Source organism: Zalophus californianus, chromosome 2, assembly GCF_009762305.2.
Source record: "Zalophus californianus isolate mZalCal1 chromosome 2, mZalCal1.pri.v2, whole genome shotgun sequence".
Lineage (NCBI taxonomy): Eukaryota > Metazoa > Chordata > Mammalia > Carnivora > Otariidae > Zalophus > Zalophus californianus.
The window spans coordinates 174,628,914-174,645,356 of NC_045596.1; the positions used below are offsets into that span (position 1 = coordinate 174,628,914).

Consider the following 16,443-nt stretch of genomic DNA (forward strand, 5'->3'; position numbering starts at 1 on the left):
GATGAAGGATTATGATTTAGTATTTATGTCCTATTGTTACTATTAGCTAATATTTACTAAACACTTAAGAAATACCAGGCTTACAACACCTTAAATAATAACAGCTGTTAACTGAGTATCAAAAGGACTAAGAAACTTGCCCAAAGTCACACAGCAAATAAATGGAGATGCTGGGATTTGAACCCACATCTAAATTCAGAATCCACATTCCTTATCACTACCCACTACTGTGGTTCAAAACAAAGAATCAGGAACCTAATCTCATTTCATAAGAAGAAAAATCACATTGACCTAAAGATAAGGAATAAAAAGCACAATAATGATGAACTTCTGTGTTTTTCTGCAATTTTCAATTTGAAATTTTTTTTTATTTTTTAATTTTTTTATTGTTATGTTAATCACCATATATTACATCATTAGTTTTTGGTGCAGTGTTCCATGATTCATTGTTTGTTCATAACACCCAGTGCTCCATGCAGAACGTGCCCTCCTCAATACCCATCACCAGGCTAACCCATCCCCTCAATTTGAAATTTAAGCTTTTCTTTCTTATTGTCCATCCCTGGTTCACACCTGGCAAAGAAACTGGAGGATGGTTGTAGTGGTAGAATATACATAATTATAAAATAATACTTTGATAATAAAATAGGGGGAAATGAAATAATTTAAAACATTAGAAAATTATATATAATAAATATATCCATAGTAACTAAGACCAAAGAAGGAAAGAAGAATATTGAATGTATAACAACAGAACTCCCAAATAAAAGGGGATACACATGGATGGGAAGAAAAAGAAACCTATTTCAACAGTGGAGGGCAAAATCACCACCAACATTCCAGGAAAAGATTTAAAAGAAGTGACCTGACAGGAATATGTCTTCTAATATAGAAAAATTAGTATACTACTATTAAAACATTATTCATAGGCCATATAAAGATGTAAACAAATATGAAATGGAAAATAAAATCTAATGGTTACATAAATGATAGTAATCTCATTGTGGGGGACATTTAGAATTAGGTAATATTTTACATAATTAAGTGTCCTTTTTGAAAAGGAAGTAAATTTCCATAATTTCAAACATACCTTAATCATCTCCATTTCTAAATCTTCATCACTTTCAATTACATAAGATAGATCCTCTTCATTATCCTTGGAAGAAAAATGCTTTAAAAAAATTGTATTTTGAACATTAGTTTTCCAATATAATTGACTCCATACCCCGTTTTCTACAAAATAAAGTTCCTATATACTAGATATCTTTAGACAACTTCCTCTTCTTCTCTAATACATAAATTTATTATACCTATTTATATGTTTTTATGAGACATAGATAGAAAAGAAAACAGGGTAGTAAGAAGAGAAAGGAGAATAAACAGAAACAAAGAATCAAAGAAAAAGAGAAAAAATATATAATTGGAAAGATAGACAAGAGGACAAACAGACTTGATATAAAACCTACAATCTAAGAGAGAGTACAAAGTGACAAGTTCAATAATGGTTAAACAATATCAAACTGTGTGTCCCAACTTGAGTACAAGAACCTCTTTACCATGTTGAAAAATTCTGTTCTATTCTATCCTATTCTAAGAACAGTTGTTCTCTTATATCCACTAATTTTAAAAAGATCACAAAAAGCTCCTATGACTGTAATAAGAGCTCTAAATAAATCACTATTTTACAAACACCATCTACATATATCTGAAAAACAATGTCAGATAAGTTATTTATTCAGCTATTGCCAATGTTTGGATATGAGAAAACTTTACAATAATTTGGCAATCCCCAGGAAGCAAGTGTCCAACAGCATGGGACCCCTGCATAATAGAAATGTAGAAGGATCACAAAAGTCTAATCTTTAAATTCAAAGTAGGAAAAGGAAGCATAGCCATCATTAATCTGCAAAAATCAAGTCTTAAAAAAGGATAGCAGGAAGGGAAGAATGAAAAGGGGGAAATCGGAGGGGGAGACAAACCATGAGAAACTATGGACTCTGAGAAACAAACTGAGGGTTCTAGAGGGGAAGGGGGTGGGGCATGGGTTAGCCTGGTGATGGGTATTAAGGAGGGCACGTTCTGCACGGAGCACTGGGTGTTATACGCAAACAATGAATCATGGAACACTACATCAAAAACTAATGATGTAATGTATGGTGATTAACATAACATAATAATAATAATAAAAAGGATTTTAGGGGCACCTGGGTGGCTCAGTCATTAGGCATCTGCCTTCAGCTCAGGTCAGGATTCCAGGGTCCTGGGATCGAGCCCCACATCGGGCTCCCTGCTCTGAGGAGAGCCTGGTTCTCCCTCTCCCAGTCCCCCTGCTTGTGTTCTCTCTCTCGCTCTCTCTCTGTCAAATCAATAAAATCTTTAAAAAAAAAAAAAGGATTTTATTTTTATTTCTTTATTTCTTTATTGGGTGGGGGCAGAGGGAGAGAGAGAATCTTAAGCAGGCTCCATGCCCAGCATGGAGCCCAACAAGGGGCCCAATCTCACAACACTGAGATTATGACCTGAGCTGAAATCAAGAGTCAGACACTTAACTGACTGAGCAACCCAGGCGCCCCTTAAAAAGGATTTTAAAGTAAGTTTTATACAAAGAGAAAAAAATTCTTTTACTTTTTAAATAGGGTCTTTAATGAATTAAAAAAAAATTGCTCATTATTACACAATAAAAATGGCAATAACTGGGATAAAAGATGACAGATCATGAAATCCTGATCATAATTCTATGTTATTATGTGAAAAATACTGTCTTAAAATGTATACCTAACAAGAAATTTTCAAAACGTTAAGGGGTGATGCAGACATTAGCAAAAGATATTTCCTAAAAGGGAAATCTGTTTTACAAGTGGTTGGTATGAAAATAGTCTGAAAATCATTTTAAAATAAAATGCATTTATATACTGGTAGAAGTGATTACTAATATAGTTATCAAACAGAGAACTTCTCAAATACTAAGACTTTTGATTGACATTAGAAAACTAAGAGGGAAGAGGGTAATAACCCTATTAAATAACTTTCAAATTTGATTTTAAAAACTATAAACTTAGTTATTACAAAATAAAATGTATAAAATGCTACCAAATATGGGCATCATAGGTAATTTTCTAAACTAATGAAAAACAAATGAGATAAAAGAATACAGCTATATGATGTCTCATTTTATGGTCTGTCTTTACAATAAAAGAAACACAAACATTTCTCTAATAAAACTTCAGTATTTTAGAAAATATTCTTGGGGCACCTGGGTGGCTCAGTCATTAAGCATCTGCCTTCGTCTCAGGTCATGATCCCAGGGTCCTGGGATCGAGCCCCGCATCGGGCTCCCTGCTCGGCGGGAAGCCTGCTTCTCCCTCTCCCACTCCCCCTGATTGTGTTCCCTCTCTTGCTGTGTCTCTCTCTGTCAAATAAATAAATAAAATCTTTTAAAAAATAATAAATATTCTTAACGTAGCCAGGAGAAAAACAACCTCAAAAATTAAACTACTCAGAATATAATAATTAGAAATCTAAACATGAAGTTGACAGATAATATAGAATGCTTCAAAACAATCTATTGAGAAAAAAACGTAGGTCACTGACTCTCCAGATAACAGTAAAGGTTAGTGTCAAGCAAAAACACTAGTTTATTAGAAACCCTCTCACATTAGTAAGTAAAAAAAAATCTTTTATGAGGAAATATAACTACTCCCAAAAATCAAGTTTGGAAGAGTTAACACTAGTAGGTATATAGGAAATCCACAAAAAGCCAAGGTATCTATTACATAAAAATAAGGAGAAATACTAAAATAGCAAAGTTCAGCAAATGTGTACTGGCACTTTAAAATCTTTCCATTACAAACCATTAAGTTGTGCTTATTATACTAAGTCAAAAGCAGCAAACTATAACTCACAAGCAAAATTCAGCCCACTTTTTGTTTTTGTTAATGAAGTTTTATCGAAACACAAACAAGCTCATTTGTTTACATTTATCTATAGTTGCTTTCACACTAAATTTTTTTTTTAAAGATTTTATTTATTCATCAGAGACAGAGAGAAAGGCAGAGGGAGAAGCAGGCTCCCCACTGAGCAGGGAGCCCAATGCGGGACTCAACCCAAGGACCCTGGGATCATGACCTGAGCCGAAGGCAGACGCCCAACCATCTGAGCCACCCAGGCGCCCTCACCCTAAATTTTTAGACAGAATTGAATAGTAACACCAGAAAACATGTGATTGATCTGCAAAGCCTAAAATGTTTACTGCCCTTTCACAGAAAAAAATCAGCCAACCCCTACTAATGAATAAAAATTGTTTTCTATTCTATTTTTTTAGTACCTCAGGAGATTTGCAAGTAACATCATTAAGAAATTTTTCCTGAGCCTGCCGTTCCAAAATCTGGAGTTCGTGTTCTGTAACATCTAACGACATCAAACAAATTCTTTCTGTGTTCTCTTCCAACTTATTGCCTTCTTCTAATCCAGCTTCAACTCCATCTTCTTCTTGTTTCACTTCATTTTGAAGTACATTTCCTTCATCATGTTTTATTAAGTTATCAAGTGTTGTGTCCCATGTCTCTTCTTTAACTTTACTAAAAATTACATGTTCTCTAATTTGTTTCTGTTGTACTCCATCAGCAGTTGGATCTTCCAATGGTAAAAACTGAATGGTCTCGGTAGAACCAAGTAGCAGCTTCTTCAATGAATACAGATTTTCTGAAATACCATTTAATAGTATAGAAATCCTAAAAAAATTAAGAAAGGGTAATTCAACTTTAACTTCAATAACTACCAGCACGTTGTAATGCTTTTTAATAAGTATAAGCTTTCTAAATTGACCTTCTTTAAAGGACACACTGAATTACAGTTATTTTTCATTCCCTAATAACCAAAATATGCTTACAGCTGTTGGCTACTCTCTAGTACAGCAAGGTACTTCTGCATTCAACTTGTACACTTACTAAGTATATATGCTTATACGCTTGTTCACTTGTATGCTTCCTAAGTGTCAGCAGTGTTTGGTCACAGACTAATTCTTTATGCCAGATATACTTTTTGTGGTAATTAATTTAACTAAATATACGTCAAATTAATGATACATGACCACCAAAAAAAAATTAAGTTGAACATGTTGAAAGACACAGCAATTTTCTTTTTTAAAAAAAGTTCTGTCTGATTAACTATAGTCAAAACAACTATGGGCGCCTGGGTGGCTCAGTTGGTTAAGCGACTGCCTTTGGCTCAGGTCATGATCCTGGAGTCCCTGGATCGAGTCCCACATCGGGCTCCCTGCTCAGCAGGGAGTCTGCTTCTCCCTCTGACCTTCCCCCCTCTCATGTGCTCTCTCTCTCTCTCTCACTCTGTCTCTCAAATAAATAGAATCTTTAAAAAAAATTAATTAATTTAAAAAAATTATAAAAGGAGGAAAAATCTTAAAAACTCCTAGGACTCTGCCTTTAGATTATTTCAAGTGTCTTAAGTTTTCACTCCATTTTAAAGAAATTAAAACTAGAAATTGCAGATGATACATTATGGGTGTGCTTTAAACAAGAACCATTTTGCAAAATTCCAAAGAGCAGTCCTATATTTAATGAAAAAACCATGATAAATATCAAAATATTGGGAAACAAATATACACTAATATATTAAGTTACCATGTTTTAACTAACTGATTCAATTTGCCAATCAATTACTAATCCCAACTGTAACATATAAGAATGTTTATGTTATAATTCAAAAATGATGCTACTGTACATGTTCAACAATCATAAAACCAGACACATATTCTTTAGGTCAGAAAAAAAAATTCTCACCAGTGCACAAATATAACAAATAAGAAAATATGGAGAAGTTGTTTATGAATAAATATGATATGAACTTCTTAACTCCTTAACTGTAATTGCTAATATAACATTTTAACTAAGTGCCTTTATTTTTTTATTTTTTTATGACTTCATTTTTTTTTTAAGATTTTTTTTTTTTATTTGAGAGAGAGAGAACATGAGCAACAGAGCAAGAGTGGGGAGGAGGGGCAGAGCTAGAGGGAGAAGCAGACTCCTCACTGAGCAGGGAGCCTGATGTAGACTCAATCCCAGGACCCTGAGATCATGACCTGAGTCGAAAGCAGAAGTTTAACTGACAGCCAGCCAGGCACCTCTAACTAAATGACTTTAAACAGCTATTTATAACAAACCTGGTTAACCGCAAAGGAAAACCACTGCTACAGTGTAAAATAAAGCATACTATCTGTTGGTTATAGGGTTTACTAAAGCAATTTTTAGTTACTTCATAAAAGTACAAGTTCGAGGGAGAAAAGGGAATATGATTAAGAGACATTTTTCCTATTTAATACTTTTGTTTAGCTCTTCTAATTCTTTTATATTGAAAACAATACTTCATAAAATCCAACATGACTTTTAAAGTTTTATATTGATGATTCAAATAAAAATTTGATCATTTATGGGCAGACTATCAAAAATGCTGAGTTGTTTCATGATTTTTTCCCACACTAAAAATAGCACCAAAGTTGTGCTCAAGGTGACAAGTCTACATCAATACAAACAAAATCAAATCAATTAATTTAAAACCTAAAAACTCACTAATTCTAACATTCCAAAATTCTTCAAATCTTATAAAGAACACTCAGTATTTATTATACACAGGTATTCAAATATAAGAACTGTACGTAAATACTTTAGTAGGAACAGATATGTGACACCATTTAATTGTTGAATGCATAGGAAAGTTGTAACACATAAACACAGTGACAGTGACGTACAGATTGATAACACTGTAAGGGCCCATTTATTCTGTGCTAACATCAGAGAATGACATGTCTCATGTAAGATAACTATTTACTCTAACAAATATCAAAGGCTGTCTTTGGTAAAACATAATATACTTTTCCTTCTTTCTTAGGATTGTTATTATGCATATTAGTAGCCTACAGAAGGCCTCAGCACCCAACAGAATGTTAAGTATCTGACAGCAATACAACAGATGTGTAATGAATTTAAATCAATGAGTAATACTGTACAATCCAATAGCTTCCAGGTTCACTGAAGCATACAGCTGTTCCCTTCTGTAACAAAACTCAAACTACTCTATATTAAAAGTTCTCAGTTCTAATTTTTATACTTTTGTACACTCACAGATTGCCAGCTCTAACTTCCAGCTGTGGTCATGTGCATACCATTCCTTATCAATACCTGGTTTTCATTTTAACTGGATATCTAAGCTTGTCAAACTGTATCTATAAATGAGAAGCAAATATGCTCTGAATGTCCCCTCATGCACTCCACTGGAAATGCAGTTAAATGGGTTTGAACTCACACTTATGACATGTATTTTAGCATTCAGAATGCTAAATGTATTTAGCATTTTTTGTTCCTCCCTGGTTTTGAGGCGTGATTTGGTAAATCAGGTATTACTGTAGGCTTCTTACAAAGAACCTGAAATAAATTTAACTAGTCCTTGTTTGACACTGAAACTTGACAAGATCTTTCTTTACTAAAAATGAATCCAGTATTTCCCATTCTCAAGTTTTAAGAAAACCTATTTAGCTTTGTTATTACAAAGCAAAGCATTAAGCAGACATAATTTACATTCAAAAGATAGTTTAAGTGCTAGAACAAAAATCTGAAATACATGTAAACATCACGTAAAAGTGATTATTTTTCTTTCACAGAGGGAAAAATGTAAAATTGAATACAAAATGGCTTCATTGTTACCTATCCCCGTTTGACAGTTATGTCTTTCAGAAATTCTCAGTTACATAAAAACTACTAAAACAAATTGCTAGGGGGTAAAAAGGACTTTGAAAAAGAGCTGAATCATCATCATATTTTGAAATATCAGAATCAAAATTGATCACAAATCTCAGCCAAAAAAAATACACTAACACTGTATTTTGTCAGAATCAGAATTGTTTCAACTAACTGCATGACATTCTACAAAGTATTTTTGCCTCAATATATAACTATATTGTAATAATTCCCTGTTCAAGAGCATTCCTGCTATTCAAGGAAGTCATTCAGCAATTAAGGCTAGGGCAAGGCCTAGTTCCAGAGTTAGCTACAAGGCACCAGTAATCCAATGTCTATTAATCCAAATATCTCAAATTATCTAGGGCTTTAGCTATAAAATGGCATTTAAAATCTGAATGACTCTTGTTCTAATAGTCTAGTGATTACATAAAATTCCTATTTATAAAATCAGGTAAAAACCCAAAAAATGAAGCTACTAAATATAAAAGTTGTTTTTATTTATACATTTTAGGTGACCAAACCATGAATATAATTAAATAAAAGATGCCCATAAACAAAAGAAAAAGACAACTCTGAATCTAAAATATTTTCCTTTCTGTGGACATCTGAATTTTATTTTTGCCTTGTTTCATAAAACATCCTACAAAGCAGACAAAAAAGCCTTAAACTTCTTAATGGGCAATTTAACAACCGGAAAGATATTTCTCAAATTTATAGATCAGTCTGTGTGCATGTACTGAAGCAAATTTCTATCAGTCAACCCACATGAGGCTGACAGCAGACTTGTCCACAGAGACCGGGCAGGCCAGAAAGGACTGGCATGATGTATTCAATGTGCTAAATGGGAAGAATATGCAGCCAAGAATACTTCATCCAGCAAGGCTGTCATTCAGAATAGGAGGAAAGATAAAGAGTTTCCAGGACAAACAAAAACTAAAGGAATCTGTGAACACTAAACCAGCCCTGCAAGAAATATTAAAGGGGATCCTTTGAGCAGAGAGAGAGAGCCCAAAAGTAACAAAGACCAGAAAGGAACAGAGACAATCTACAGGAACAGCAACTTTACAAGTAATACAATGGCACTAAATTCATGTTTTTCAAATAATTATTCTGAATGTAAATGAACTAAATGCTCCTATCAAAAGATACCGGGTATCAGAATGGATAAAAAAACAAGACCCATCAATATGCTGCCTACAAGTGATTCATTTTAGACCCCAAAACACCACCAGATTGAAAGTGAGGGGGTGGAGAACCATTTATCATGGTAATAAACATCAAAAGAAAGCTGGAAGACCATTCTTATATCAGACAAACTAGATTTTGAACCAAAGACTGCAATAAGACATGAAGAAGGGCACTATATCATAATAAAGGGGTCCATCCAACAAGAAGATCTAATAATTGTATATATTTATGCCCCTAACTTGGGAGCAGTCAATTATATAAACCAATTAATAACAAAATTAAAGAAACTCATTGGTAATAATAGTAGGGAACATTAACAGTCCACTCCCAGCAAAGGACAGATCGTCAAAGCAGAAGATCAACAAGGAAACAAGAGCTTTGAATGACACACTGGACCAGATGGACTTAACAGATAGATACAGTGCATTTCATCCTAAGGCAGCATAATACACATTCTTTTCCAGTGTACGTTGAACATTCTCCAGAACAAATCACATACGGGTCACAAATCAGATCTCAACCAGTACAAAAACACTGAGATCATATCATGCATATTTTTAGACCACGATGCTATGAAACTTGAAGTCAGCCACAAAAAGAAATTTGGAAGGACCACAAATACATGGAGGTTAAAGAACATCCTACTAAAGAATGAATGGGTCAACCAGGAAATTAAAGAAGACTTTTAAAAATACATGAAGCAAATGAAAATGAAAACACAACAGTTCAAAACCTTTAGGATGCAGCAAAGGCAGTCCTAAGAGGGAAATATATAGCAATACAGGCCTTCTTCAAGAAACAAAAAGGTCTCAAATACACAACCTAACCTTATACCTAAAGCCTAAATCCAGCAGGAGAAGAGAATAAAGATTAGAACAGAAATCAATGATAGAGAAATCAAAAACACAACAGACCAGATGAATGAAACTAGGAGCTTGTTCTTTGAAAGAATTAATAAGATTGATAAACCCATAGCGAACTTATCAGAAAGAAAAAAGACCCAAATAAATAAAACCATGAATGAAAGAGGAGAGATCACAACCAACAGAAATACAAACAATTATAAGAGAATACCATGAGCAATTATATTCCAACAAATTAGACAATCTGGAAGAAATGGATAAATTCTTAGAAACATATAAACTACTAAAACTGAAGCAGGAAGAAATAGAAAACCTGAACAAACCTGTAACCAGAAAGAAAATTGAATTAATAATCAAAAATCTCCCAACAAACAAGAGTCCAGGGCCAGATGTCTTCCCAGGGGATTTCTACCAAACATTTAAAGAAGAATTAATACCTATTCTTCTGAAACTGTTCCAAAAAATAGAAATGGAAGGAAAACTTCCAAACTCATTCTATGAGGCCAGCATTACTTTGATTCAAAAACCAAAGACCCGGACGCCTGGGTGGCTCAGTTGGTTAAGCGACTGCCTTCGGCTCAGGTCACAATCCTGGAGTCCCGGGATCGAGTCCCGCATCGGGCTCCCTGCTCAGCGGGGAGTCTGCTTCTCCCTCTGACCCTCTTCCCTCTCATGCTCTCTCTCTACCATTCTCTCTCTCTCTCAATAAATAAATAAAAAAAAAAAATCTTTAAAAAAAAAAAAAACCAAAGACCCCACTGAAAAGAGGAATTACAGACCTATATCCCTGATGAACATGGATGCAAAAATTCTCAGCAAGAGGCTAGCTAATCAAATCCAACAGTACATTAAAAGGATTATTCACCATGACCAAGTGGGATTTATTCCTGGGCTTCAGGGGCGGTTCAATATCTGCAAATCACTCAACGTAATACAGCACATTAATAAAAGAAAGTAAAAGAACCATTTGATCCTCTCAGTAGATGCAGAAAAGGCATTTGACAAAATATAGCATCCTTTCTTTATAAAAACCTTCAAGAAAATATGGATAGAAGGAACATTTCCTTCCATTTCTATTTTTTGAACAGAATAGAGAACCCAGAAATGGATCCTCAACTCTATGGCCAACTAATCTTTGACAAAACAGGAAAGAATATCCAATGGAAAAACAGTCTCTTCAACAAACGGTGTTGGGAAAATTGGACAGCCACATGCAGAAGAATGAAACTGGACCACTTTCTTACACCGTACACAAAAATAAACTCAAAATGGATGAAAGACCTAAATGTGACAGAGGAATCCATCAAAATGCTAGAGGAGAATGCAGGCAGCAACCTCTTTCACCTTGGCCGCAGCAACTTCTTGCTAGACATGTCTCCAAAGGTAAAGGAAACAAAAGCAAAAATGGACTATTGGGACTTCATCAGGATAAAAAGCTTTTGCACAGCAAAGGAAACAGTGAACAAAACTAAAAGGCAACCTATGAAATGTGAGAAGATAACTGACTTATCAAACAAAGGGCTAGTATCCAAAATATATAAAGAACTTATCAAACCCAACATCCAAAAAAAAAAAAAAATCCAGGCAAGAAATGGGTAGAAGACATGAACAGACATTTGCTCCAAAGAACACATACAAATGGCCAACAGACACAAGAAAAAATGCTCAACATCACTAGGCATCAGGGAAATACAAATCAAAACCACAATGGGATAACACTTCACACCTGTCAGAATGGCTAAAATGAACTCAGGAAATGACAAATGTTGGCAAGGTTGTGGAGAAAGGGGAACCCTCTTACACTGTTGGTGGGAATGCAAACTGGTGCAGCCACTCTGAAAACTGCATGGAGGTTCCTCAAAAAGTTAAAAACAGAACTACCCTACAACCCAGCAGTTGCGCTACTAGGTATTTATCCAAAGGATACAAACACAGTGATTTGAAGGGGCACATGCACCCCAATGTTTATAGCAGCAATGTCCACAATAGCCAAAATATGAAAAGAGCCCAGATGTCCACTGATTCATGAACAGATAAAGATGTGGAGGGGGTGTGTGTGTGTATATATATAACGGAATATTACTCAGCCATCAAAAAGAATGAAATCCTGAGGGCACCTGGGTGGCTCAGTTGGTTAACTGTCTGCCTTTGGCTCAGGTCATGATCCCAGTGTCCTGAATGATATCTTGCCATCTGCAACAACCTGGATGGAACTAGAGGGTATTATGCTAAGCAAAATAAGTCAGTCAGAGAAAGACAAACACCGTATGATTTCACTCATATATGGAATTGAATAAACAAAACAGATGAATGAACATAGGGGAAGGAAGGAAAAATAAAATAAAATGAACACAGAGAGGAAGGCAAACCACAAGAGACTCTAACTATAGGAAACAAACAGAGGGTTGCTGGAGGGGAGGTAAGTGGGGGAACGGAGTAATTGGGTGATGGGCATTAAGGAGTAAACGTGATGTAATGAGCACTGAGTGTTATATGCAAGTGATGAATCACTAAATTCTACCCCTGAAACTAATACTACAGTATATGTCAACTAGACTGAATTTAAATAAAAAATGTTTTTGAAAATTTCTGTGAGTCTACCTTAATAAACAGTAATTCATTATAAATAGGAATGTGCAGTAAGAACAAACAGAATTGGTAAAAACAGGTAATATTTAACCTCTGTGGATTTTCCAATTTTTTCAAAGTGTCAGGAAGATGCTTAGCCAGATCCATCATATCCTCAGAGATTGAAGTCAATTGTTTCTTCACATCACTAGGTAGCATTTCCTCCTCTGGACAAAAAGAATCAATGTTAATTTTCAAACCACAAAGCAGAGAGATTTATTTAGCCATTTATTTAAACAGTATTAGGGGTCACAGTTTCATTTTCTTTCCTCAAGTGAATTCCAACAAAAGGACTTCCTTATTCTATCTCCATATCACCTCACTTTATTTCCCTTTCAGATTTTTGCTACTTGAATTTTAGAATAAATTCCAAATGATCTACATTCATACCAGTGGTTACCAACCTAGGCAGAAGAAGGCAGAAATGAGAATCTGAACCCATCTACACTATCAAAATCAGAACTGATTTCTGTGGGCTATTAGTTATGAAACATAGTTTAGTAAACATAACCTGAGCCAACAGCCATGCCTCACTTCCCTTCTTATCAGTCATCACCAAAATAAAATGCAAGCCTTTCCAATCAGCAGTTATCTTCCAAACTCTCAACTTCATTCTGTCTGGTACATCCTTCTCCATCAACACCACACCTGCGCTCCTTCCTCAAATTCTTCCCCTGCTGAGAGTTTCTTACAGCTCATCACCATTTTCTCTTGTCCTTCAAAAGTCCAGCTCCTCTGAAGCATGTGACATAGGATTGTACCATCTGTTATTCCTGATTGCTGCATCTTGTGACCTCAAAATCACATCCTTTCATTCATTGAAGATTTTACTGCCCGGTTCACTGTCTTTCCCTTCACTACTACTCCTGTGATAATTCCACCTAAAAGTGTGGCCTTTTCAGTGCTTTGATCCTTCCATTTCCAATGATCTTTTCCTCCACTGACCTCAGCCACCCATTTGAGAGTCATTTGACCTTATAACTGCCAATAAAGTCACTACTTCCAAACTTCAATTGTAAGCATTCCACCCTCTGAACACCAGCATGCTGGCTTGCTTTCCAGTATGCCCTCCCCAGTACAACTATTCTTTCCACTTGCAGAACCAAATCCACTGATCCTACCACCTTTTCCATTTACCTTATCCCTCCCACTCCCCAGTCTTTTCTCATTTTTAATAATCATTCCCTTGTATGGACTCTGACCTCTTTTGCTCCTTCATCCCTCCATGGTACTTTTTACCTAGGAAAACCCCTACTCTAATTAAACCCAGCTTTTTTACCTACTTGATGCCTATACTCAAAGAGTTGACTATAGTTGAAGATAAAACACAGCCAAGATGACTCAGCTTGCTTTAAATTCATGACACAGATCTCAAAGGAATCCTCAGTAGTGACTGTTAAATATTCTATATTTCCCACTTTCCTACTATCGAGATGACTGTTTCATACCTCTTTCTTTCTCTCCAAGCCTCTAACATCTGCTTGCTCCTCCTTTTACTCAGGGAACAACCTCACCCCTCATTACACTAAGGAAATAGAAAAAGAAAACTATCTCATCTTCCCACCCCCCATCTGCTAATTAGTCTGTACTCACAGAACTATTCTCATTTACAGCAAAATTCCATGAAAGAGTTGTCCACACACACTGTCTCAAATTTTCTACTCCCATTTTCCCCTAAACAGACTCCAACCAAGTCTTCACCCCCACCAGTACAGCATGGCTGCTTTGGGAAAGGTTACCCAGGGCCTCCACACTGTCAAATCTAATTGTCAGGTCTAGTTCCTCATCTCCTTCAGATTCTCAGCTATTTAAAACAGTTGATAACATCCTCCTCCTTAAAACACGTTCTTCCTGCGGCTTCTGGACACGACACCTCTCAACACTCCGTCTTTCACTACCGCCCCTTCTCAGACCCTCTTCAATGCGCTCTCTTCATCTCCCTGATCTCTAAATGTCGGTGTGCCCTCGACATCAATTCTTGGGCCCCCTCTGTTCTTTATTCCAGTCACTCCCTCTTTCATCTCCTTTCACTGCTTTAACTGCCATCTATATCTTAATGTTCCCCAAAATTACATCTCCAACCTCAACCTTTCCTCTGAACTCCAGAATCACATTTCCAACTGTGATATCTGCTTGGATATCAATAAGCATCTAAAATTTAGCATATCCAAAATTGAAATCTAGATTTTTCTCACCCAAACCCACTTTTCCCATAATCTTTCCACCATAACTGATCCTTCCATTCACTCAGCTGATCCAACCAAAATAAACATTGTCCTCTCAGTCTCTAGATATTACCCCTTATGGAGAATTCATCGGCAAATCCTTCACAATTTACACCTTCAAAACATATACACAATCTACCACTTCTCACCATCTCTACTGCTACCAGCCTAATCCAAACAATTGTCATCTCCTGCTGGGACTACTATAGTAGCCTAACAGCCTTCCCTGTCTAAACACTTGCCCCTTTATAGCAGCCAAAAAAAAAAAAAAATCCTTTTAAACTAAAATTTAATCATATCATTTTTCTGCTCCAAACCCTCTAGGGTTTCCCATCACTCTACTTTATATTTATTGTAATTAATAAAATATGAAGCCATAGTCACCACCTATAAGGCCCTAAATGATCCAGCCTAAGCTCCTTTTCTAGCCTCATTTCCTCCCACTCTGACCCTTACTCATTTTGCTTCAGTTATCCTCACTGTTCCTCAAATAAGGCAAGCAATCACCCTCAGACACTTAGCTCTTTCCCCGATGCCTGCTACATTCTTCTCTCAGATAGTCACATGGCTCTTTCGCTCATTTCTGTGAAATGAACTGAAGGCACTTGGTCTCCTGTGTTCAGTCCACTTCCCCCTATAACTGAAACTGTGCCTGACTCATAATAAAAACCCATCAAATATGTCATATGAATGAATGAATGAGTAGCCCCTTTCCAAACCAATCTTCTAAAAAGGAAGTTGTTTATACATACTTTCTCATGTTCCTTAGATCTAATAACTCCTCTATTCACGTTAATGTGATTTCTACTCACACCACTCCACTACTCCACTCTTGCTCTGCTTACAGCACCTTCATGTTCCCAAAGCCTGTGGACCCTTTTCTGTTTTAATAGCACATGCCCCCAAAAACCACTCTCTCCCCATAACACTCTTTTGTCACCCAGTACACCAAAGCTGCTGGGGTCAAAGGTTACAAATGGTTGCCACGTTGCCAAAACTGATGATTAATTCTAAATCCTCAGTTTCTCAAATTCTCAGCAGGACTTAAAACAGACTGATAACTCCTCCTACGTAGCTCTTCACTTAGCTTTCGGCACACAGTATCTCCTAATTTCCTTCTATGCCAATGGCAGGCAACTCCTTTGCTGTCCCTCCCCCCATGCAAACATGAAATACAAAGAGTTCCTCAAAATTCTTAGTCCTGGTTTTTTATCTCTAACAAAAACTGTCCCCTAAGCCACAGCCTGGATATCTAAGTGCCCCTGGCCACCTCCACCTTGCTATCTGACAGCCCTCCTTCCTTTAACATGTCTAAAATCAACTGTGACTCCTCAGCTCCAAAGCTTGCTCCTTCTCTTCAATGGTTTTCACCCTGTTGTTCGTGGCAACAACACAGTAATGATCCTTGACACATGGCTCTCATCATCACACCAAATTCTGCTGACTCTACTGCTCTAGTAAATGTATTTAGAATCTATCCCCTTCTCCATTCTCAACACAACCATCCAAGCCGGGTCACCACCGCCTCTCCCTTGGATTGCTCTCTCAGCCTCCTAAGGAGGTTTCCCACCATGACCCTTGCGCTGCTACAATCCATTTTCTACTCTACAGTACAAGTTATTCTTTTTTTTCTTTTTCTTTCTTTTTAATGTAATTCATGTCACTCCTGTGTTTAAACCCCCCAATACCTCTCAGGAGGAAATTAAATTCCTCATGTAAACATGGCCTATCTGCTTTCCTTGTTCTGCGTCTCTATCCCTCACTCCATCATGTTCAACAGTTCACCAC

At 36.3% G+C, this 16,443-nt stretch overlaps 1 protein-coding gene across 7 annotated transcripts in view; it reads right to left on the minus strand.

Moving 5' to 3' along the window:
- Positions 1 to 16,443, minus strand: part of WRN (WRN RecQ like helicase) — a 147,912-nt gene that overhangs the window by 88,887 nt on the left and 42,582 nt on the right. For 6 of the 7 annotated variants that reach the window (XM_027598933.2, XM_027598932.2, XM_027598935.2 and 3 more), the window contains 3 exons: positions 12,483 to 12,597; positions 4,325 to 4,730; positions 1,091 to 1,171 (listed from right to left, as the gene is read on the minus strand). In XM_027598933.2, coding sequence (XP_027454734.1) covers positions 1,091 to 1,171; positions 4,325 to 4,730; positions 12,483 to 12,597 — 602 coding nt within the window. The remainder of the gene's footprint in view (positions 1 to 1,090; positions 1,172 to 4,324; positions 4,731 to 12,482; positions 12,598 to 16,443) is intronic. The other variant, XM_027598934.2, reaches the window with a different exon arrangement.